Source organism: Schistocerca piceifrons, chromosome 7, assembly GCF_021461385.2.
Source record: "Schistocerca piceifrons isolate TAMUIC-IGC-003096 chromosome 7, iqSchPice1.1, whole genome shotgun sequence".
NCBI classification, from domain to species: Eukaryota; Metazoa; Arthropoda; class Insecta; order Orthoptera; family Acrididae; genus Schistocerca; species Schistocerca piceifrons.
In genome coordinates, this window is record NC_060144.1 from 351677673 (window position 1) to 351700829 (window position 23157).

The window sequence follows — 23157 nt, forward strand, 5'->3', positions numbered from 1 at the left end:
CTGCAAATGAGAGCGTATGTAGACAGTGGACCATCGCTAGCAAAGTCAGCTGTACAACTGGGGCGAGTGCTAGGTAGTCTCTCTAGACTAGACCTGCCGTGTGGCGGCTCTCGGTCTACAATCACTGATAGTGGCGACACGCGGGTCCGACGTATACTAACGGACCGCACCCGATTTAAAGGCTACCACCTAGCAAGTGTGGTGTCTGGCGGTGACACCACAATCCTGGCCCACAATATAACATGAGTTGGATTCCTTTCCAACACTTGCACGTAACTGGGATTTTTCATTAGACCATAAAACCATGTTTATATGTAATATAGCAGACATTCATCAGAAAATAACACTCTTGTGCGAGACACGGAATTCAGAAATTGTGCCAACAAAGCACAAAAGGCTGCGACTCGCTGCACCATTTCGTTGCCGGGTAATTCATTCACTAACATTAGTCTAAATTCTTTTGTATTCAGATCTTTTCTAGTGAGTTCACGTATTGCTGAACGCGGTACTTTAAGTTCTGCTGCACGTTTGAGAATGGATTTCAGTGGAGACTGCTTAGCTGATGAAGTGACGGCAGCAAGCGTTTCCTTTTACGTTTTCTAACGTAGCCTGTCTCCGACACTGCGTGAGACAACAGTACGTTTCTCACAATCAAGTAGGATTACCTTAAGAGGTGGAATTTTGCCAAAGCAATCTCTAAACGCACTCGTTATCTCTGTCATTGTTTTCACTGATTCTGTGTGTGTGTGTGAAATCTTACGGGACTTAACTGCTAAGGCCATCAGTCCTTAAGCTTACACACTACTAACCTAAATTATCCTAAGGACAAACACACACACCCATGCCGAACCTCCGCCGGGACCAGCCGCTCAGTCCATCACTGCAGCGCCTTAGACCGCGCGGCCACTGATTCTGAACGTTCATGCACCACACATATACGCCGGTAATCGCCGGCAGTGCCTTCACAACTGAAAGAAAACAATATTGGCAAGAATGACTTTCAGCAATTGTAAAGCACGGATACAAATAAGACATATTTATGTTTACCCAACTGCACAAAATCGAGAGGGTTACGAGTACTTCTCAGACACGCTATATGCACAGTGCTAGTTTGCAATTCCTCTACGTGTTCCAGAGCTATGTTACATCTCCCTCCAATGAGCGGTGCTGCGGGTATCTTATCCTCCTCTCAGTGGTCCGCTCCTAAGCGATATAGGTAGCTCCGATTTATGCACATTTTGACGTTTCACTGCACCATAATTTGTGACTGTGGAAGTTCATCACTCCGTGACTCCAGCAACTATACATCACGTCCACAGGACGTTTAGGAGGAACTGAGTTGAGCATTCAGGAAAAGGGGCACTCGTTTGAACACCTTTCTTAAATGAACATTCCACCTCCAGAACAACCATCTGAATACAGCCAATTATGTACAGTATGTTGCATCCATCTGTAAGGCTTTAAACGTTTCTAACGCACTAATAGAAATTTTATTTTAATTGCTTTGTACATGGTTTATATCTATCATCTACATGATGCACTTACAGAGCTGTAACTCGTTTCTGTAATTCTATGGAATATAACTAAGTAACCTTTCTTCATCTACATCTACATACACATTCTGCAAGGCACTGTACGGTGCATGACGGTGCGTACCACGTCCCACTAATACTTATTAGCTTTCCTGTTGCACTCGCAAAAAAACGAGGGAATAACGACTGTCTATAAGCCACTGTAAGAAGCCCTAATCTCTCTCAACTTATCTTCGTGGTCATGCGAAATGTTTACTGACGCTCGTAGAATTGTTCTGCAGTCGGCCTCAAATGTCGGTTCTCTAAATTACTTCAACTGCACTTCGTGAAAAGAACGCCTTCCCGCGTGGGATTCCCACAGGACTTCACAAAGTATCTCTGTAGTGCTTTCGTTAACAAATCTGACGACACGCCTCTGAATTGCTCCACTGTTTTCCTTTAATCCGACCTGGTGGAAATCGCAAACACTCCAGAAGCACTCAAGAATGGGCCGCACAAGGCGTTCTACTTGTATGCGCAGACTCCTTAACAGACGAGCTGCACTTTCTCAAAATTCACCCAATATTACGAAGTCGACCTTTCTCCTTCCCTACTATCAACATCACGTGCCCATTCCATTTCATATAGCTTTGCAACGTTACGCCTAGATATTTAATTCATGTTACTGAGTCAAGTAGAACATTACTAATTCTGTATTCGAACATTGCGGGATTGTTTTCCTAATCACCTTCATTAGCTTACATTGTTAGAGTAACCTATCATTCATCACACCAACTGGAAATTGTAAGTCATCCTGTATCCTCCTACAATCACTCAACGACTACATCTTTCCTATATCACAGCGTCACTAACAAACAGCCGCAAATTGCTGCTCGTTGTGTCCGTCAGACCTTTTATGTGTACAGAGAATAAAAGTGGTCCTATCACTCTTATCTGCGCCACTAATGATGATATCCTTGATGTGATTCTTCAATTTCTCCAGGCGTATTTTATGACGAAATAAATCTCGGGTGAACAGCCTGGTATGAGTGTGCATAGGACATAATATTTCGACAATCGACCACGTTGCCATCATCAACGCTGATGTACATCAGCGCATCTGATGATGGCAACGTGGTCACCGGCCGGAGTGGCCGAGCGGTTCTAGGCGCTACAGTCTGGAACCGTGCTACCGCTACGGTCGCAGGTTCGAATCCTGCCTCGGGCATGGATGTGTGTGATGTCCTTAGGTTAGTTAGGTTTAAGTAGTTCTAAGTTCTAGGAGACTAATGACCTCAGCAGTTAAGTCCCATAGTGCTCAGAGCCATTTGAACCAACGTGGTCGATTGCCGAAATATTGTGTCCTATGAACACCCATACCAGGCTGTTCACCCGAGATTTATTTCGTCACGATATCCTTGTTTCTCACGAACGTTCGCCGTAGAGAACAACGTACAGGATTCTTTATCTTAAGAAGATCATAAACCTACAGAAAAGAGTAACGCTTTACCCACCTAAATAAATATTCTTTTCACCAATTATTTTGTAGCCTACAGAAAAAAATCTTAAACACTCTGTGTACCTCTATAGAATATAGTCTTACGAAAGGAAACAAGATTAGATGTGCAAATATCACAGACTTAGCCCGAGCACACCACCTACATACTACAGCTACGTTTATAAGAGGGGTGGTAGTGAGAGGTGCTGGTGGATGTAATTTTAATAAAGGTACCGTCGAGCGGAGACCGGAAATGCGTGCTGAACGCTGAGCGCTCTAAAATCCAAGTTTAATGGAAGACAGTGGCGGAGGAGGAAGCCCCCACTCCTCACCACACAACGACGGTGACCTTGTTGAGGCTCGGGACATGGGAAGGAGACTGGGAGTGGCATAAGAGACGGCGGTGCGGCTGGGGGTTGGGAGGGGGCGGCGAGGGTAACAAAGGGATCTAGCTTCTTTATTGCGTTTTGTCGTCGATAGTTCCGGCATTACCCTAACGAGCCATGCGTCAATAGGCACTAAAGCCTAATCTTCCTACCTCCCTTACTTCCTCCTTCCCTGCAACACGACATATTGACACTATCAGCCGATAACAAGTCTTAGTGTTCACTCGAAAGGTCACACACAGCGTTCTATTAGCGAGCTTGAATGCTATGGAAGAAGATGAAAGTAATCATCTTGGGCATAAATATCTCTAAAGTCACTAGCGTCAGGCTCATTTATGAGTGCACAAGCCGTTTCTTGATAGTATGGTTTCGGTTTTAGCGAAGAAAATAGGACTCACTGATGGGATACTACGCACCAGACACCAACACATAATCACGAAACGAGTCTTTGTGAACACCACTCGTGCTGCTTAACGACCATACACATGTTTTATAAGAAGTGTTGCAGATAGGCAAGTGTAATCAGTTTACAGCTTTGCATCCTTTTCCTACTGTTTTCCAACGGAGAAGACTTACGGAATAAGCTATTCTGTAAATCTCGAAACTGACCCTGAAAATCATGTATTAATTCCGCCACTGCGCGATACCAATGATAATACTACCGACAACAGCACGACTAAAGCGGCATTATAAAAAAGCAAATATTCCAGTATTCGAATTGAGAACAACTGTCAAAATGAGTAACTTAGAAGTAGATATACTCGGTGTAGCGAAGTAGCTTAAGGCAACTAATAAAGGCAAGTCTTCCGGTCTAGACAGAGTGTGCAGAGGCTATAGCGTCGAACTTAGCAATCATTATACAACCGCTCGCTCGACGAAAGATCCGTACCAAAACAGAAGAAACTTACACAGATCACATCAGTACTCAAGAAAGGAAATGGAAGTAATCCGCTTGATTACAAACACATGTAACTGACGTCGATTTGATGTAGGATTTTGGAACGTATACTGTGCTCGAACACTGTGAATTACCACAACACTAACGAACTATTGACATATAGCCAGCACGGAATCAAAAAATATCGTTCTTGTGTGCGATTGGATTCGTGATTTTCTGTCATAAAGGTCACAATAAGCAATAATCACGGAAAAATCGAGTCAGACAGAAGTGATATCCGGCGTTCTCCAAGGAAGTGTTATTGCTCCTCTGGTATTCCTAATCCTTCTAAATGATTCAGATGACAATCTGAGCAGCCCTCTTAGAGTGTTTGTGGATGACGCTGTCATTTATCGTCTAGTGAAATCATCAGAAGATCAAAATTAGTTACCAAATGACTTATACATGGTATCTGTATGGTGAGGAAAGTGCCAATTGTCTCCCAATAAGCCGCTGCTATGGCCGAGCAGTTCTAGGAGCTTCAGTCCGGAATCGTGCTGTTGCTACGGTCGCAGGTTCGAATCCTGCCTCGGGCATGGATGTGTGTGATGTCCTTAGGTTAGTTAGGTTTCAGTAGTTCTAAGTCTAGGGGACTGATGACCTCAGATGTTAAGTCCCATAGCGCTTGGAGCCATGTGAATTTGTCTCTCAATAAGGAAACGCGTGAGTTAATCCACACGAATGCAGAAAGAAATCTGTGAAATTCGATTACACTATAAATCTCTCAAATTAAACCCCTTTCGATTCAACTAAATACCCGGGAATTACAATCACGAGCAACTTAAATTTGGACGACCTTATATATTATGTAGTGGGGAGGGCAAACCAAAGCCTACGTTTTATTTGCAGAAGACATAGAACATGCAATAGGTCTACTAACTGCCGACAGTACGGTTTTTCGTCCTCTGTTAGAGAACTGCTGTCCTATATATGATTCTTACCAGACAGGATTCACGGAGAATATCGAAAAAGTTGCAAGAATGGCAGACCGTTTTGTATTATAACGAAATAGGGGAGAGAGTGTCACGGATATAATAAGCGCGTCTGGATGGTAGTCATTAAAACAAAGGCGTTTTTCGTTGCGACGAGGTCTTTTCACGAAATTTCAGTCATCAACTTTTTCCTCTGAATGAAAAAGTACTTCATTGTCGCCAACCTACATAGGGAGATATGATCATCATAATAATGTAAGAGAATCAGTGCTAGTACAGAAAGATTTTATTGTTCATTTTCCCATGCTCTGTTAGAGAGAGGAACGGTAGAGAAATAGTCTGAAGTTGGTTCGAAGAATTCTATGTCAGGCCCTTAAGTCACAGTTGCAGAGTAGTCTTGTAGATGCAGATTTTAAGTTTCTTCATACGTCGCAGAAAAGTGGATACTTAAACATTGCGTTGGCATACAAGACCAGCAAAATTATGGTTTGAGGATTCTGTCATAGTTGAACGTGAATTTTAATTCTGTTTCGATTCGAACGCTTGTGTTTATTTTCGAACCATTTCCTATTACAGAAGGTACAATATTGAAAAGCCGAAACGCACAACATTTTAAAATGCACAAATAGTTTCCTAACACATTGTATGCACAATGAAACTGTGTACATGCAGTGTCTAAGAACGTGAAAGTAGTTTTTACGATTACCATTACTCTATTGAATAAACATTTTGTTTTCAGTTTATCGCTGGTGCGTACATATACGCGTTTTTAGAACTACCATGTCCACTGCTAATCACGTATTACATGTAGGCACTCGTAGTACCTGAGAATGGCATGTGAGGCCGAAATTTGCCACTCATATGGAATTAAATAAATTAATGTCAAATTAAACACCTTTCAGCCCTCTAATTTCTAAATTGTTATTTTATTGGCCAACCAATTAGTTTGTAGCCGTGGTCTAGGGGTAGCGTCTTTGATTCATAATCAAAACGTCTTCGGCCCCGGGTTCGATCCCCGCCACTGCCTAAATTCTGATAAATAATCAGGATTGGCGGCCGAAGACTTCCGGCATAAGAAGTCAGCCTCATTCTGTCAACGGCCTTGTCAAAGAGGGCGGAGGAGCGGATACAGGTTCAGGGTACTCTCTTGTCCTAGGGGTGGGAAATTACCCCTAAAGGCGGAAGAATCAGCAATGATCAACGACATGAGGATGCAGAAGGCAATGGAAACCACTGCATTAAAGACACGTAACGTGTATCCACAGGAAATGTGGCCTGTAACTGAAGAAGTGTCATGATGATCTCTCCATTGGCAAAAGATTCCGGAATAGTCCCCCATTCGGATCTCCGGGAGGGGACTGCCGAGGGGGAGGTTACCATGAGAAAAAGATTGAATAATCAACGAAAGGATAACGTTCTACGAGTCGGGGCGTGGAATGTCAGAAGCTTGAACGTGGTAGTGAAACTAGAAAATCTGAAAAGGGAAATGCAAAGGCTCAATCTAGATATAGTAGGGGTCAGTGAAGTGAAGTGGAAGGAAGACAAGGATTTCTGGGCACATGAGTATCGGGTAATATCAACAGCAGCAGAAAATGGTATAACAAGTGTAGGATTCGTTATGAATAGGAAGGTAGGGCAGAGGGTGTGTTACTGTGAACAGATCAGTGACCGGGTTGTTCTAATCAGAATCGACAGCAGACCAACACCTACAACGATAGTTCAGGTATACATGCCGACGTCGCAATCTTAAGATGAACAGATAGAGAAAGTGTATGAGGATATTGAAAGGGTAATGCAGTATGTAAAGGGGGACGAAAATCTAATAGTCATGGGCGACTGGAATGCAGTTGTAGGGGAAGGAGTAGAAGAAAAGGTTACAGGAGAATATGGGCTTGGGACAAGGAATGAAAGCGGAGAAAGACTAATTGAGTTCTGTAACAAGTTTCAGCTAGTAATAGCGAATACCCTGTTCAAGAATCACAAGAGGAGGAGGTATACTTGGAAAAGGTCGGGAGATACGGGAAGATTTGAATTAGATTACATCATGGTCAGACAGAGATTCCGAAATCAGATACTGGATTGTAAGGCGTACCCAGGAGCAGATATAGACTCAGATAACAATATAGTAGTGATGAAGAGTAGGCTGAAGTTCAAGACATTAGTCAGGAGGAATCAATACGCAAAGAAGTGGGATACGGAAGTACTAAGGAATGACGAGATACTTTTGAAGTTCTCTAACGCTATAGATACAGCAATAAGGAATAGCGCAGTAGGCAGTGCAGTTGAAGAGGAATGGACATCTCTAAAAAGGGCCATCACAGATGTTGGGAAGGAAAACATAGGTACAAAGAAGGTAGCTGCGAAGAAACCATGGGTAACAGAAGAAATACTTCAGTTGATTGATGAAAGGAGGAAGTACAAACATGTTCCGGGAAAATCAGGAATACAGAAATACAAGTCACTGAGGAATGAAATAAATAGGAAGTGCAGGGAAGCTAAGACGAAATGGCTGCAGGGAAAATGTGAAGACATCGAAAAAGATATGATTGTCGGAAGGACAGACTCAGCATACAGGAAAGTCAAAACAACCTTTGGTGACATTAAAAGGAACAGTGGTAACATTAAGAGTGCAACGGGAATTCTACTGTTAAATGCAGAGGAGAGAGCAGATAGGTGGAAAGAATACACTGAAAGCCTCTATGAGGGTGAAGATTTGTCTGATGTGATAGAAGAAGAAACAGGAGTCGATTTAGAAGAGATAAGGGATCCAGTATTAGAATCAGAATTTAAAAGAGCTTTGGAGGACTTACGGTCAAATAAGGCAGAATGGATAGATAACATTCCATCAGAATTTCTAAAATCATTGGGGGAAGTGTCAACAAAACGACTATTCAAGTTGGTGTGTAAAATATATGAGTCTGGCGATATACCATCTGACTTTCGGAAAAGCATCATCCACACAATTCCGAAGACGGCAAGAGCTGACAAGTGCGAGAATTATCGCACAATCAGCTTAACAGCTCATGCATCGAAGTTGCTTACAATAATAATAAACAGAAGAATGGAAAAGAAAATTGAGAATGCGCTAGGTGACGATCAGTTTGGCTTTAGGAAAAGTAAAGGGACGAGAGAGGCAATTCTGACGGCTAATAATGGAACCAAGGCTAAAGAAAAATCAGTACACTTTCATAGGATTTGTCGACCTGGAAAAAGCGTTCGACAATATAAAATGGTGCAAGCTGTTCGAGATTCTGAAAAAAGTAGTGATAAGCTATAGGGAGAGACGGGTCATATACAATATGTACAACAACCAAGAGGGACTAATAAGAGTGGTCGATCAAGGACAAAGTGCTCGTATTAAGAAGGGTGTAAGACAAGGCTGTAGCCTTTCGCCCCTACTCTTCAATTAGTACATCGAATCTGGAAATAAAAGAAAGGTTCAGGAGTGGAATTAAAATACAAGGTGAAAGGATATCAATGATACGATTCGCTGATGACATTGCTATCCTGAGTGAAAGTGAAGAAGAATTAAATGATCTGCTGAACGGAATGGTCTAATGAGTACACAGTATGGTTTGAGAGTAAATCGGAGAAAGACGAAGGTAATGAGAAGTAGTAGAAATGAGAACAGCGAGAAACTTAACATCAGGATTGATGGTCACGAAGTCAATGAAGTTAAGGAATTCTGCTACCTAGGTAGTAAAATAACCGATGACGGACGGAGCAAGGAGGACATCAAAAGCAGACTCGCTATGGCAAAAAAGGCATTTCTGGCCAAGAGAAGTCTACTAATATCAAATACCGGCCTTAATTTGAGGAAGAAATTTCTGAGGATGTACATCTGGAGTACAGCATTGTATGGTAGTGAAACATGGATTGTGGGAAAACCGGAACAGAAGAGAATCGAAGCATTTGAGATGTGGTGCTATAGACGAATGTTGAAAATTAGGTGGACTGATAAGGTAAGGAATGAGGAGGTTCTACACAGAATCGGAGAGGAAAGGAATATGTGGAAAACACCGATAAGGAGAAGAGACAGGATGATAGGACATCTGCTAAGACATGAGGGAATGACTTCCATGGTACTAGAGGGAGCTGTAGAGGGCAGAAACTGTAGAGGAAGACAGAGATTGGAATACGTGAAGCAAATAATTGAGGACGTAGGTTGCAAGTGCTACTCTGAGATGAAGAGGTTAGCACAGGAAAGGAATTCGTGGCGGGCCGCATCAAACCAGTCAGTAGACTGATGACCAAAAAAGAAAATTTCGACGATATATTAAGCCATCTTCAGGCCCCCTTACCGACGTGTACGAAGATTCCAACCTCGGTTCCAGTCAAAATAGAAGCCAGCATTCAAAGATATCTGTAGATTTCTGCTTGAAACAGCGATCACACCTCAAACATGATCTGCCGACAGTGATCGCTGCATCAGGCAGAAAAATACGGATACCAGTCTTTGAACGCTGGCCTCTATTTTGACGGGAACCGAGGTTGGAATCTTCCTACATGTCGTTCAGAGGGCCTGAAATTGTCGTAGTATATTGCCGAAACGGGTTGACCAATAAAATAACAGTTTGGAAATTAGACGGCTGAAAGGTGTTTGATTTGATATTCGATACGAACAGCCGAGGTACTGCAACCATCTCTGAAAGGATGGACATGCAGAGACTAAATAAACTAAATTCGTGTAAGTAACAGCCGAGGTGGAACCATCACAATGTCCTTCGATAAACACAGTTCTGCATCTCCACGTGAAGAAAATATAATTATAGGCTCATAAATTTCTTTTGTAAACTGTTCTCCATCGTATCTTCATTTGTCACTGTTCACGTCATAACGTTTATCGTGAATTTGATCTAATGCGGAACTAACGAAACTAATCTATACTGGAATAGTATAATAACACGGGATGCCTGTAGCTACGGTTCTGCCATACATCGTTATCTTGATACTGTTGCTCCTCGCTGCTGCGTAACGCAGCAGTTGTCACGCAGGGTAGGGGATGACAGTGATAGATGAACGGCTGATGCCCGGTGTTTTATCAGTACAAACCCGCATATTCCTGGACGAGTTGTCCACACCCACCTGTGGAACTGGCTAATAAAGTTTAATATCGGCCGCTGGTTTTATAAGCGACCTTTTGTAAACGTAATATAATAACGCGAAATTAATACTTAATCAAACTGAGTGTCACTCGGCAGCACAACACCGGACACATTTGACAATTCGTGTCATCATCAGCGATGCCATTATCGGCGTAGCACTGGCTCCAGTGGAGAAGAATATTGTCAGAGTCCTATTCAGAGGAAGCTTCCTAAAAAAAAACAACTGAAATAAGTACAAGTAAGGTAAGCTGTGGAAAAGGTTAATACATGGTATTTCATGTATGGCGCAAGCGAATGTCCCTTGATCGCACGGAGTTCACACCAGCTAGTTGATTAGGCAGCTGCCGCATGATGGCTCGAGCGCCTTTACCGAGTTAACCCTTTAAACGACAAAAGTTTTTTTCATCGTAACGATGAAATGCATGCCAGTATACGCGCTCTTGGCAATAACAATGAATAGTGTTTAACTTATTACGTATTTTGAAGTCGACAGTGAGGCACTGGACGGTAAATACTCATACCAATTAATCAGGAGAAAAAGAATATACACGGAAATTCCTGTTGTTTAAGCATATACTGAGACGCTCGGCGACTAAAACAATCGTTTCTGCTACTCCTCATTACTTTCGACTTGCTTTCGTTTACTCGCAATCCGTATTCTATACTCATTAGACTGTTAAGTCCATTTAACAGGTCCTGCAGTCACCCCTCACTATCACTGAGTCATCAGTGAATCTTGACACTGATATCTTTTTATCTTGATTTAATCGCGCTCCTTTTCCCTTGAAAACTATACAGGACCTTATTTACCCATTCCAAAACGACTGAAAGCTGTTTTGAATGCAAACGGTTTCCCTACACCCTATTAGTGAAGGCAATGTGTGATGTTTGTAGTTGTTCAATATTTTTGCCCACTCCTTGTTCCTCGCGGCGATGGCGATATTCTCGCCGTTGCGGAGTGAAGTGGCACAGTGGCAAGACACAGGACCCGTGTGTCATAGGACTATGATTCAGATCCCCGTCCGGCCATATAGATTTTGGTTTTTTTAAATCACTTACGGTAGTTGCTGGAGTACTCCATTTGATAAAGGGCTGGGCCAATTTGCTTCGCCACGCATCCCTAATTCGTGCTTAGGCCTCGTTTCGACATCTACATCTACATTGTTACTCCGAAATTCACACTTAAGTGCTTGGCAGAGGGTTCATTGAACCCTTTTCATACTACTTCACTACCATTCCACTCTCGAATGGCGCGTGGGAAAAAGAAATCTTTCCGTTCGAGCTCTAATTTCTCTTATTTTGTTATGATGATCATTTCTCCCCACGTAGGTGGGTGTCAACAAGATATTTTCGCATTCGGAAGAGAAAGTTGGTGATTGAAATTTCGTAAGTAGATCTCACCTTAAAGAAAACCGTCTGTGTTTCAGTGACTGCCACCCCAACTCGCGTATCATTTCAGTGACACTCTCACCCCTATCGCGCGATAACACGAAACGAGCTGCTCTTCTTTGCACTTTTTCGATGTCCTCCGTCAATCATAGCTGGTAAGGATCCCATACCGAGCAGCCATATTCCAGCAGAGGGCGGACAAGTGTAATGTAGGCTGTCTCTTTAGTGGGTTTGTCGCATCTTCTAAGTGTTCCGCCAACAAAGCGCAGTCTAATTACCTCGTAGTCGATGGGAATTTAAATCGTAATATTTCGCCCTTCATTGTTTGTGATGTCCTTAGGTTAGTGAGGTTTAGGTAGTTCTAAGTTCTAGGCGACTGATGACCTCAGAAGTTAAGTCCCATAGTGCTCAGAGCCATTTGAACCTTTTTTTTTTTCTTCGTAGGATACTACCTTACGGCGGCCTTCAGAGAATGTATGTAGATGTTGATGTAGAATTGATTACATAATCGTTGGCAGTAATGCGACCTTGCAGAATAACAATGGGGTCCATGGAATACCATTGTATGTCCACCCAAATTAACAACGAACCCTCCTCCCTCGCACCCCTTGTTTCACTCTTTGTTCATAAACTCGACAAGGAGTTCTAAACAGTGTAAAACAAGTCTCATCCGACAAAATGACGTTCTCCCATTGCTCAGTAGCCCATGTTTCATGGCTTCGGCACCACGTTTCCTTATTATGAGACCGAGCGGGGTGGCGCAGTGGTTAGACACTGGACTCGCATTCGGGAGGACGACGGTTCAATCCCGCGTCCGGCCATCCTGATTTAGGTTTTCCGTGATTTCCCTAAATCACTCCAGGCAAATGCCGGGATGGTTCCTCTGAAAGGGCACGGCCGACTTCCTTCCCAATCCTTCCCTAATCCGATGAGACCGATGACCACGCTGTCTGGTCTCCTTCCCCAAACCAACCAACCAACCTTATTATGAGAATATGCATCTTCGATGAGCAATTTTCGAATTTCAACTTGCGCTGCAATTCCCTGTCGAAGCAGCTCCCCTCTTGTTGTTTTGGTGCTGGCTCGGTTCACGAGTGCGACATCCAGTTCTGCTGTGACTTTTGCAGCTGTTATCCTCTTAATTTTTGTCACAGTGCTCGTCAATGGCCATCTGTCACGATCTTCCGGGTTTACACAGCGGATGATACTTTTCGCAATTCCTGTATGCAGTATAAATCTTCTATGCGGTGCCTCTTAAAACATCACACACTTCGGTTTCCTTGGTTACGGAAGCACCACCATAAGATCACCAACAATTTGCCCACGTTCGAGTTCACTTAGCTCCGACATAATGCAGTCACAAAAACAGAGAACACTGTTGTGCCCACGAGTGATACCTGCAACGTACAGAGGACACTGCAGAGGTGCCGTTCGTGGGCAAATACCACAGCGCAACATACTTGGCTAGCATCTCCTGTTATATACAAGCGTGCATTTCTAGCTGTATTGCCATACTTTGTCCATCCCTTGTACGTCCTGTTACAGATGAGTATACGAGGATCGCATACACACTATAAGCTTTGTCTCCGAAATGCTAGGAAGAGCATTATGTCCAATTGGTGTTAGTGAATGTACACCATTACGTAATTGTCTAATCATTTAGAACACGCCAAATTCTTTTAAAAAGCAGATTTTGTATTGTCGTAGCTTCTGTATGATCATTGCCTATGTTTTGATTCACTGTGACGCCTCTCGAAATTTAAACAAACAACTTACTCTATATCAGTAGCGTGCCGCCGACACATGAGATGTTTTAAGTAGCAAAGTCAACTCGTTTACACATCGTGGTCACCTAATCTTCCGCACCATGATTCTTTTTTCCTTGTGGAACATCACAGCACTCATGTGTCCATTAAAATCTCGTTAATACTTTGTTATTACGCACTAATTACAAGCGCAATCCATTTAGCCGTTGAACAGCAGCTGGTAAACATATTTGCAGAGCTCGAATACCGGTCAATTATATAGAAAGCACAAAATATTCTACACGATAAAATTCAAGAGAAAAGGATCACAAACGCTGTAAACGGACGATTGATTTTTCAGTTAAATGATCAAAATTTTGAGACTTTTCCTGATTAAAAAATTGAACGCGCACCTGAAGTATGGATATCATGTAGGTGAACGCATACAAAGCGTCGCTTCCTGAATAAAGGTATTGCAACTGCAGGAGAATATCGAGTTATTCATCTATGCTCAAATTTTTTACATTATGTACCGAAAATATACTTCATACGTTTGCCGGTTCCAAGTGTTGGTTACGTCATAAATGTCGTGATTCTGACTAAGTGGACACTTCGCAGGTCCTTCGCTAAAATTCAAAACGTGACGCGAGTGTAACTTCAATATACAAGCAGCTGATTTACGTGGTGTGTCAGCATCTGCCGATATTGCATGATTAACAAACACTTACCGCGCGGTGTAGCCGCACGGTCTTAGGCGCGTTGCCAGGGTTCACGCGGCTCTCCCCGTCGGAGGTTCGAGTCCTCCCTCGAGCATGGGTGTATGTGTTGTCCTAGCGTAAACTAGTTTGAGATAAATTAAGTAATGTGTAAGCCTAGGGAAGGATGATGACAGCAGTTTGGTCCCATAGGAGCTTACCACAAATTTCCAACAAGCACTTGGCGCATCTGAGTGCGGCTTCAGGCCAAAGATTAACACACTTTAGTATACTTAAAACAGCAGCACACAATTAATTGAACAGTCCAGAATACAACTTAGTTACCATGCCTGTATACCATAACACTGCAAAGCTGCTCAGAGCATATTTTGTGTACCTGCACACAATGTCATCAGTATATCTGCACATATGGTACTTAGTACATATACACACAATATAATTAGTTCCTGAAAGGATAATCATTTTCGGAAACTGAAGTAATATTGATAAGTCTAAGCGAACCATAACTATCCACATTATTTATTAATGACTTAGTCAGTAGTTTTAACGTCAATCTCAAACTTTTCGCAGATGAGGCTGTTATATATTACGGTGAAATTCTACCTGCTTGAATTTTTAGTAATATCCATTTAGACCTAGACATAGTGATTCACGACTACAGATGCAGATGTAGGTGATACACCTGTATACAATATAGTTAATACTCTTATACGTCGATTCCTTACGTAAAGAAATTTTTGGTTGGTAGTAAAAAAGATTATGGTAGCTACAGATGGATATTTATGAGAACAGCATCTGAGGTGTGGATCCATTTACTGTTCACTCACTCCAAAGTACATATACCCGAAAAGGGTATTATGTAAGAATTCAACTAATTTTAGATTTTTAGATCTAAAAAACTCAGTCTTTCACTACCAGTCCCGTAAACTTCCCGTTGTCAGGGTCTATTCACTGTAGACTCAACAGCCAAAGTATATGTACCCAAAAAGGGTATAATATAAAAATTCAACTAATTTTAGATCTAAAACCCTAAGTGTTTCACTATCAGTCCCATAAACTTTCCGTTGTGATCGGACATCATATATAATGATCGAGGCGGTATCCATGATTTTTATTCGGTATAAAACCCAGCATTTTAGATGTCAGAATATCCTTTTGCAGTATTTGCAAACCTAAATATCTAGCACAGAGATCTCACTGTTCTCAACTAAAAGAACCATATGACAGTTGTAATGATCTGCAATATTGGATTCGTAACGAAATCGGTTAAAAGCTCATTCCGTTTGGATTAATAATCATCTTACTATGACGTTGCCCTTTCAGTGTGACTGTTTACGGGAATGATTTCAGAAAGTTTCTTCTCTGACGTTTTGGCCAGACACTCCTAAATCCTCCCATCCAATGAAGGAGTCTACCCAGCTCTAATGAGCAACTGTACATTTTGTGATATCGTGAAAAATTCTGGTATTTTATGCCAGTGATTGCTTCAGATTTCGGTTCACTACATGATTCAAAGAAGCACTGTAGTAAACGAATTTTGTTACTGCAAATATTTCGTAATCCTTTTCCTGCTGTGTATCAGTTAGCTTCCACATAGCGTTGTAGTTTATCTCCAATTTCAATAGTACATAGTGCTGCATAGGCTGTGATGACAACAGTTCCGTTGTTCCAATGTGCCGGCCGAAGTGGCCGTGCGGTTAAAGGCGCTGCAGTCTGGAACTGCAAGACCGCTACGGTCGCAGGTTCGAATCCTGCCTCGGGCATGGATGTTTGTAATATCCTTAGGTTAATTTAGGTTTAACTAGTTCTAAGTTCTAGGGGACTAATGACCTCAGCAGTTGAGTCCCATAGTGCTCAGAGCCATTTGAACCATTTGTTCCAATGTGATATGCCTTCAGCAAAAGTGGAAGAGAGTTCATGTCGGTAGCTGTTTCGTAAATAATGAGCTCTTTGACCATAAAACATTTTCGAATACACATGAGAGTAGGATGGCAGAAAATATATTACTGTGTTCAACTTTACTGGTGTGTGCATTACCAAGCATCACAAAATAATTATCCATCTGAGAAAACCAATTGCTTCAAAACGAATTTAACTCGTGGTCCTTCCCTCAAGAAAACATGGCTTTAATACTAGCAGAATTCATTAAACTCAGCAGACAACTAATATTTGTCATTCATTATGGAATCAGATTAAACACAGGATTTTAATAAAAATCTCTATGCGATTCTAATAGGCGCTAAATTTTCTCACCGATGATTTTGAATAACAAACCTTATAATATGTCCCCCCACATTTGCAATTAGATTTAATCCTCCAGTATAAATTTTTCGCTCGAGCAAACAACTTGCATACATACCCATCTTAAATAATGTATATACTGAAACTAAAATTTTCCAGTGAAATTGTCCCACAAAAATTTACTTTTAAATTGGGTTATATTACACTTCAGATTATGAAACCATAAAACAATATTATCGACCCACACGCACCAAAATTATACCGGCTTTACTCCCTACCTTCATGCTTTCAGGTCTTCCTCCATGCACCAAATATATAGCTCTTTATTCTTTCATAGACCACGATGTTATCAGTACTCAAGGTCTCATGAAACATATAATTTGGTCAAAGAAATCTTACACACGTATCACGCTCAGTTACAATCAATTAAGTAGTATCTCGTCAGATAGCTCTGGCATAATTGTGGCCTACAAATGCACCTTTTTCTGTTCGCCACTGAACACTTTTTTTGAATACAAATTGTCCTTGTTTGTCCTTGTGCTCGACTTATGAACACTTTTTCTCACAATTTGTCGAAGTTTTATATTTTCAGGAAGTCTGTGCCCAACACAAACTTTTTGAATTTTAATTTTTCTTGTCCGCCCTCGTTCTCGACATCCAAACACTTTCTCCTCACAATTTAGCGAAGTTTTATATTTTTCATAAAGTCTGACCAGTATAATATCTTTCACGAACCATTTTACAGTGAAACATCTCATGCAAAATTCAATTTCATCACTTAAAAAAAAGTCTAGTAACATCTCTTCTAGATTTGTTTATCATTTCATAGCAGTTTTAATTTTCACCCCACGACTGCAAAAGTTTTTTGTCCTTACCACTATTCACGAAATTTTCTTACATTGCCAAAACATTGATGACAGAACCGATAAATACGCACACATTTTCGTTACTTACGTGAATTTCTATAATGAGCTGTCCATTTGCAGTTATATTCCCCTGCAAACATTTCTCCCTTAACAAGTCATTTTCGATATCCATTCCTCACTCTTCAGCTTCCATTGCGCACATTTTGATCACTAACGAACTGACAGTGCCATTGTCCCCTATAAATAGATCACTGAACAATTCTCTGACATCTGTTTCATCCATTCAGTTCTCAAGCTCCCTTGTGGTCTCATATTTTTCGACCCACATAACAGGAAAACATATTTGGTGCATTCCGGCATGTGACCAGTCACAGTATAATCGATGTCCAACATTCAGTCACAATTCCCGTTTTCGTCAAGAGTCGTCTGCTCTCCCCTCTCAGTGGAGATAAATGCACAGATTCCTTCTTCCAATAAAACCATCTCAGTAGTTTCAGCCTCCTAATACCGAGCGCCAGCATTTAAATCAACACTTTCATCAACCCCTAACAACAAATCACCTACTACCCCTGGTACAAGACAAATCTCATCTCCAGCTGATTACAATATTGCTAGATAAGAGTCAAAGATACCTTTTGATAATGTACACTACTGGCCATTAAAATTGCTACACTAAGAGGAAATGCAGATGATAAACGGGTATTCATTGGACAAATAAATTATACTAGAACTGACATGTGATTACATTTTCAAGCAATTTGGGTGCATAGATCCTGAGAAATCAGTACCCAGAACAACTACCTCTGGTCGTATTAACGGCCTTGATAAGCCTGGGCATTGAGTCAAACAGAGCTTGGATGGCGTGTACAGGTACAGCTGCCCGTGCAGCTTCGACACGATAGCACAGTTCATCAAGAACAGTGACTGCCGTTTTGTGACGAGACAGTTGCTCGGCCACCATTGACCACACGTTTTCAATTGGTGAAAGATCTGGAGAATGTGCTGCCTTAGGCAGCAATCGAACATTTTCTGTATCCAGAAAGGCCCGTAAGGGACCTGCAACATGCGGCCGTGCATTATCCTGCTGAAATGTAGCGTTTTGCAGGGATTGAATGAAGGGTAGAGCCACGGGTCGTAACACATGCGAACAAGGGGTGACCGAGACGTGTAACCAATGGCACCCCATACCGTCACGCTGGGTGATACGCCAGTATGGCGATGACGAATACACGCTTCCAATGTGCGTTCACCGTGAGGTCGCCAAACACAGATGCGACCATCATGATGCTGTAAACAGAACCTGGATTCATCTGAAAAAATTATGTTTCGCCATTCGTGCACCTAGGTTCGTCGTTGAGAACACCATCGCAGGCGCTCCGTTCTGTGATGCAGCGTCAAGGGTAACAGCAGCCATGGTCTCCGAGCTAGTCCATGCTGCTGCAAACGTCGTCGAACTGTTCGTGCAGATGGTTGCTGTCTTGCAAACGTCCCCATCTGTTGACACAGGTACCAAGACGTGGCTGCACGATCCGTTACAGCCATGCGGATAAGATGCCTGTCATCTCGACTGCTAGTGATACGAGGCCGTTGGGATCCAGCACGACGTTCCGTATTACCCTCCTGAACCCACCGATTCCATATTCTGCTAACAGTCATTGGATCTCGACCAACGCGAGCAGCAATGTCGCGATACGATAAACCGCAATCGCGATAGGCTACAAACCGACCTTTATCAAAGTCGGAAACGTGATGGTACGCATTTCTCCTCCTTGCATGAGGCACCACAACAACGTTTCAGCAGGCAACGCTGGTCAATTGCTGTTTGTGTATGAGAAATCGGTTGGAAACTTTCCTCACGTCAGCACGTTGTAGGTGTCGCCACTGGTGCCAACCTTGTGTGAATGCTCTGAAAAGCTAATCATTTGCATATCAGAGCATCTTCTTCCTGTCGGTTAAATTTCGCGTCTGTAGCACGTCATCTTCGTGGCGTAGCAATTTTAATGGTCAGTAGTGTAGCTTCCCCCACGACATTAACGTTGTTGCTGCTGCATAGTACCTCATTAGAATTCTCCCTATGCTCAGTCTTCTCCAAGTTTGTGCGTGTGTGTGTGCGTTTTACTTGTTATGCTTATCGTCCAACACACGGTTCTCCAGCGAGCTTAACCGCTCGTTTACGCATCGTGTCTAAGCCACTGACAGTACGGTGTGTCGGTCAGTTGCAGAGCAGCCGTCGCCGTTTGAGGGCCACAAGCGCAAGGGCCTGGTGGCGAACGCGCGCGTCGGCCGGCGCGACGGCGCCGAAACGCCGGGGGCGGCGGCCTCGCTGTGGTTCGGGCCGCGCGTCGGCCGCGCCGGCCTCGGCCAGGACGAGACGCGCGCCGGCACCAAGCGGCGCGGCCTGCTCGCCTTCCCCAGGGTGGGCCGTGGGCACGCCGGCTCCAGCTCCAGCTCCAGCTCCGGCGACGGCGACGGCGCCCGCGACAGCCTCTGGTTCGGCCCCCGCGTCGGCCGCCGGGAGCGCCGCTCTCTGCGCCTCCGCCTTCCCGCAGCTGCCTGGCTCGCGGCAGGCGACGTCGGAAACGGAAAAGGTAGGTGCGCGGCCAGGACAGTCGCCAGGTTGACCTGTAGCCAGTCTGAGTTCGTTAGAGGCAAAGCAGTATCAGTTTCAGGAGCCTGGGGTATGGACGCTTCGATAAGCCTTATAGTTAGTTAGTTTGTTAGTTACGTGTTCCACCCCACGGTAACCGTTATGATGCCCGCCCGGTTAGCCGTTTTTGGTCTAACGCACGGCTTTCCGAATTGGGGAGGACCGCCTAGTCCCCGACACGATTCCACCCGGCGGACTTGTGTCGAGGTCCGGTGAGCCGGACGGTTTTTAGTTGGTTTTCCATCTGCCTCGACGAATGCTGGCTGGTTCCCCCTATGCCACCTCAGCGGCGATTCCTGCACAAACAATTTCTCCACGTACGTATACACCAGCATTACTCTACCACGCAAACATAGGAGTTACACTCATCTGGTGTGATACATTCCCTGAGGGGTCCACCGGGGGCCGAACCGCATAATAACCCTGAAAGAGTGGTTCTGTATGTGGCGGCGGAGGGGTGGACTGCGATAGTCGTCGTGGGGTTGTGCACCACTGCGGCTGCGGCGGGGACGGAGCCTCTCCGTCGTTTCTCGGCCCCCCGTTAATGTACAATATAATACAATACAATGCAACCATTATGATGCGTAACGTGTCAAGTGCATAAGAAATGTACACACGAATCAAGTTTTCTTTCCTTTTTTAAAAAAAAAGCTCAAAATTTTTAATACCTACCCCATTCCCTTAAAATGCCACAAAATGCGTATTTTATACCTACAGATTTATTTGTTCTTATTCAAGAATTTATCTGTCGCACAGAAGGAGATATTATTCTAGTTTACTTTTTGAAACTATTACTGCTGTCTCTCAGACATTTTATTTCATCTGGCGGTTTATCGAAACGTTTTACAGCAGCATATTTTACCCCTTTCTGTGCAAAAGATAGGTTGAGGATAGTGTAAGTCATTCTTTCTTCTGGTGTTATAATCAGGAATGTCACTGTTGTTTTTAAACTGGCCCATGCTGTTGAGAACAAATTTCATTAGTAGTAAATGTAGTGTGAGGCTGTTGTAAGAAATCCTAATCTCTTAAACAGATGCCTGCAAGATGTACAACTTTGAGCCCCACACATTATTCTAACCACTTTATTCTGAGCAGTGAATACCTTTTGCCTAAGTGTTAAGTTACCCCAAAATATTATTCTGTATGACATCAGGGAGTGAAAGCATGCAAAGCATCTTAGCTTACTCATATCCTCAAAATTGGCAATTATTCTGACTGCAGAAGTTGCTGAACCTACCCGCTTTAGGAGATACAAAATACGAATTTTCCAACTAAGATTCTCATCTATATGTACATTCAAAAACTTAGTATGCTCTACCCTGGCTACTGACTTCTGTTGATGTGTTATATTTATTGAAGGAACTGTACTCCTTGCAGCTCAAAATTCGATTCTTCAAAGTTCAGAGCTAGCTCATTCACAGAAAACCAATTAATAGCTTTCCAAAAGACATTATTTATATCATTCTCTATTGGAGTTTCTTTCATTGGATTAATAATGAAGCTTGTATCATCAGCAAACAGTGTAAGTTTATCTTCTTGTTTCAGATGAGAAGGGAGGTCATTCACATATATCAACTGCAGAAGGGGACCTATTATTGAACCCTGTGGAACGCCTAATGTAAACGGGAAATTTACGTTTAGCGTCCATTCGATGACAATTTTGGTAGAGTCGGAGCTCATGTTGGAATTGGTGCAAGGGTCGGTTGTGATTTGTCCATATAGCACATGATACGGACATCGCACTGTCGGAGCCCACGAAGGAAAATAGTACTCAGCTTTGAATTGAAAATAATAAGAGCGTATGATTGAGCAATTTTTTAAAGTAGTGCGAATAAAATTTACGAATATTCTAAGAATTTTACTTCCTTTCGAGCAGATAGCCGGAGTAGAGAACAATATGGCAATAGGACAAACCCAACACATTACCATGCCTATTATGGGACAGCAAACCCCTGGGATCTAAAACAGTTTCCATCTGTCTCGAATTGGTAAAAGCGTGTGTGGATAAAAATCCTACTTCAAGATCGCAAATTTTCTTCATTGATCACTGGTTTCGGCTCCCTGGCGAGCCATCTTCAGATCAATCTAAAATGTCGTTCATCGTGTGACAATCATTACACAGCGTCGTATTCTTAGAACTAAACAGCCCTAAAATGAAAAATGGTAATAGATTATATAAATCTGACTAGTGATTGACGTTGTCAATTTACACAACCAACTCTGATTTTTCATTTTAGGGCAACTTAGATCTAAGAATACGACAATGTGCAATGATTGTCACACACTGAACAACATTTTAGATTGATCTGAAGATGGCTCGAACTGGTAATCAATAAAGAAAATTTGCGACTTTGACGTAAGGATTTTTAACCACACTATTTAAATCAACATATCGTGTGTATACCCATTGACAATGGCAAAGAATAACATCGAATGGATAAATACACGTCCCACATCTTACTCTATTCTTCCTGCTAAATAGTCGTAATTTCAGGAAACTATGATTGAGGCGGATAGCGATCACGCACCCTTCTCCCAAAAGCAGACAACAAATAATATAGAGATGTGATGACTGTGATAGCCTGCAGAGATGCGACAGTTCATCCTCGTACTCGCAGAAACAGTCCTTTGTGAACAGGGGCTCTAGCGTCTTGGAACACAGCATCACCATTGAGGGCCAAACATTGTACCGTGGGAAGGACCCTACCAGCCAAAATGGTCACATAGCCCTTGGCAGTAAAGTGAGCTTGCAGAGTAGCCTCGGGGCCCATGGATGTGGCCACGATGTGGCTGGTCAAATATTCATCGAATCCGCACCATGGTTTACTCTTGGGATGTAAACTCGTCCAGACGTTCTAAACAGTTTGAAATGAGGGTCATCCGACCAAATGACATTCTTCCATTGCACCATAGTCCAGGTTTTTATGGCTTCGGCACCACGTTTTCCTGTTACTGGTATTTGCATCACCGATGAGTACTTCGGAATTACAGCTCGCCCTGCAATTCCCTGCCTAAGGAGCTCCCTTTCTGTTGTTTTGGTGCTGACAGAGTTCGCGATTGCGACGTTAAGTTCTGCAGTGACTTTTGCAGCTGTCGTTCTGTTATTTTTCGTCACAGGCCTCTTCAGTCACCGTCTTTCACGATCAGTAAATACACACTTTCGTCCGCATTGTGACTTAGCGGA

The 23157-nt window shown here is 42.8% G+C and overlaps 1 protein-coding gene across 1 annotated transcript in view; it reads left to right on the top strand.

Annotated features, from left to right (window-relative positions):
* Positions 1-23157, top strand: part of LOC124805699 — a 149090-nt gene that overhangs the window by 101163 nt on the left and 24770 nt on the right. The window contains exon 4 of the mRNA XM_047266269.1: positions 19543-19914. Coding sequence (XP_047122225.1) covers positions 19543-19914 — 372 coding nt within the window. The remainder of the gene's footprint in view (positions 1-19542; positions 19915-23157) is intronic.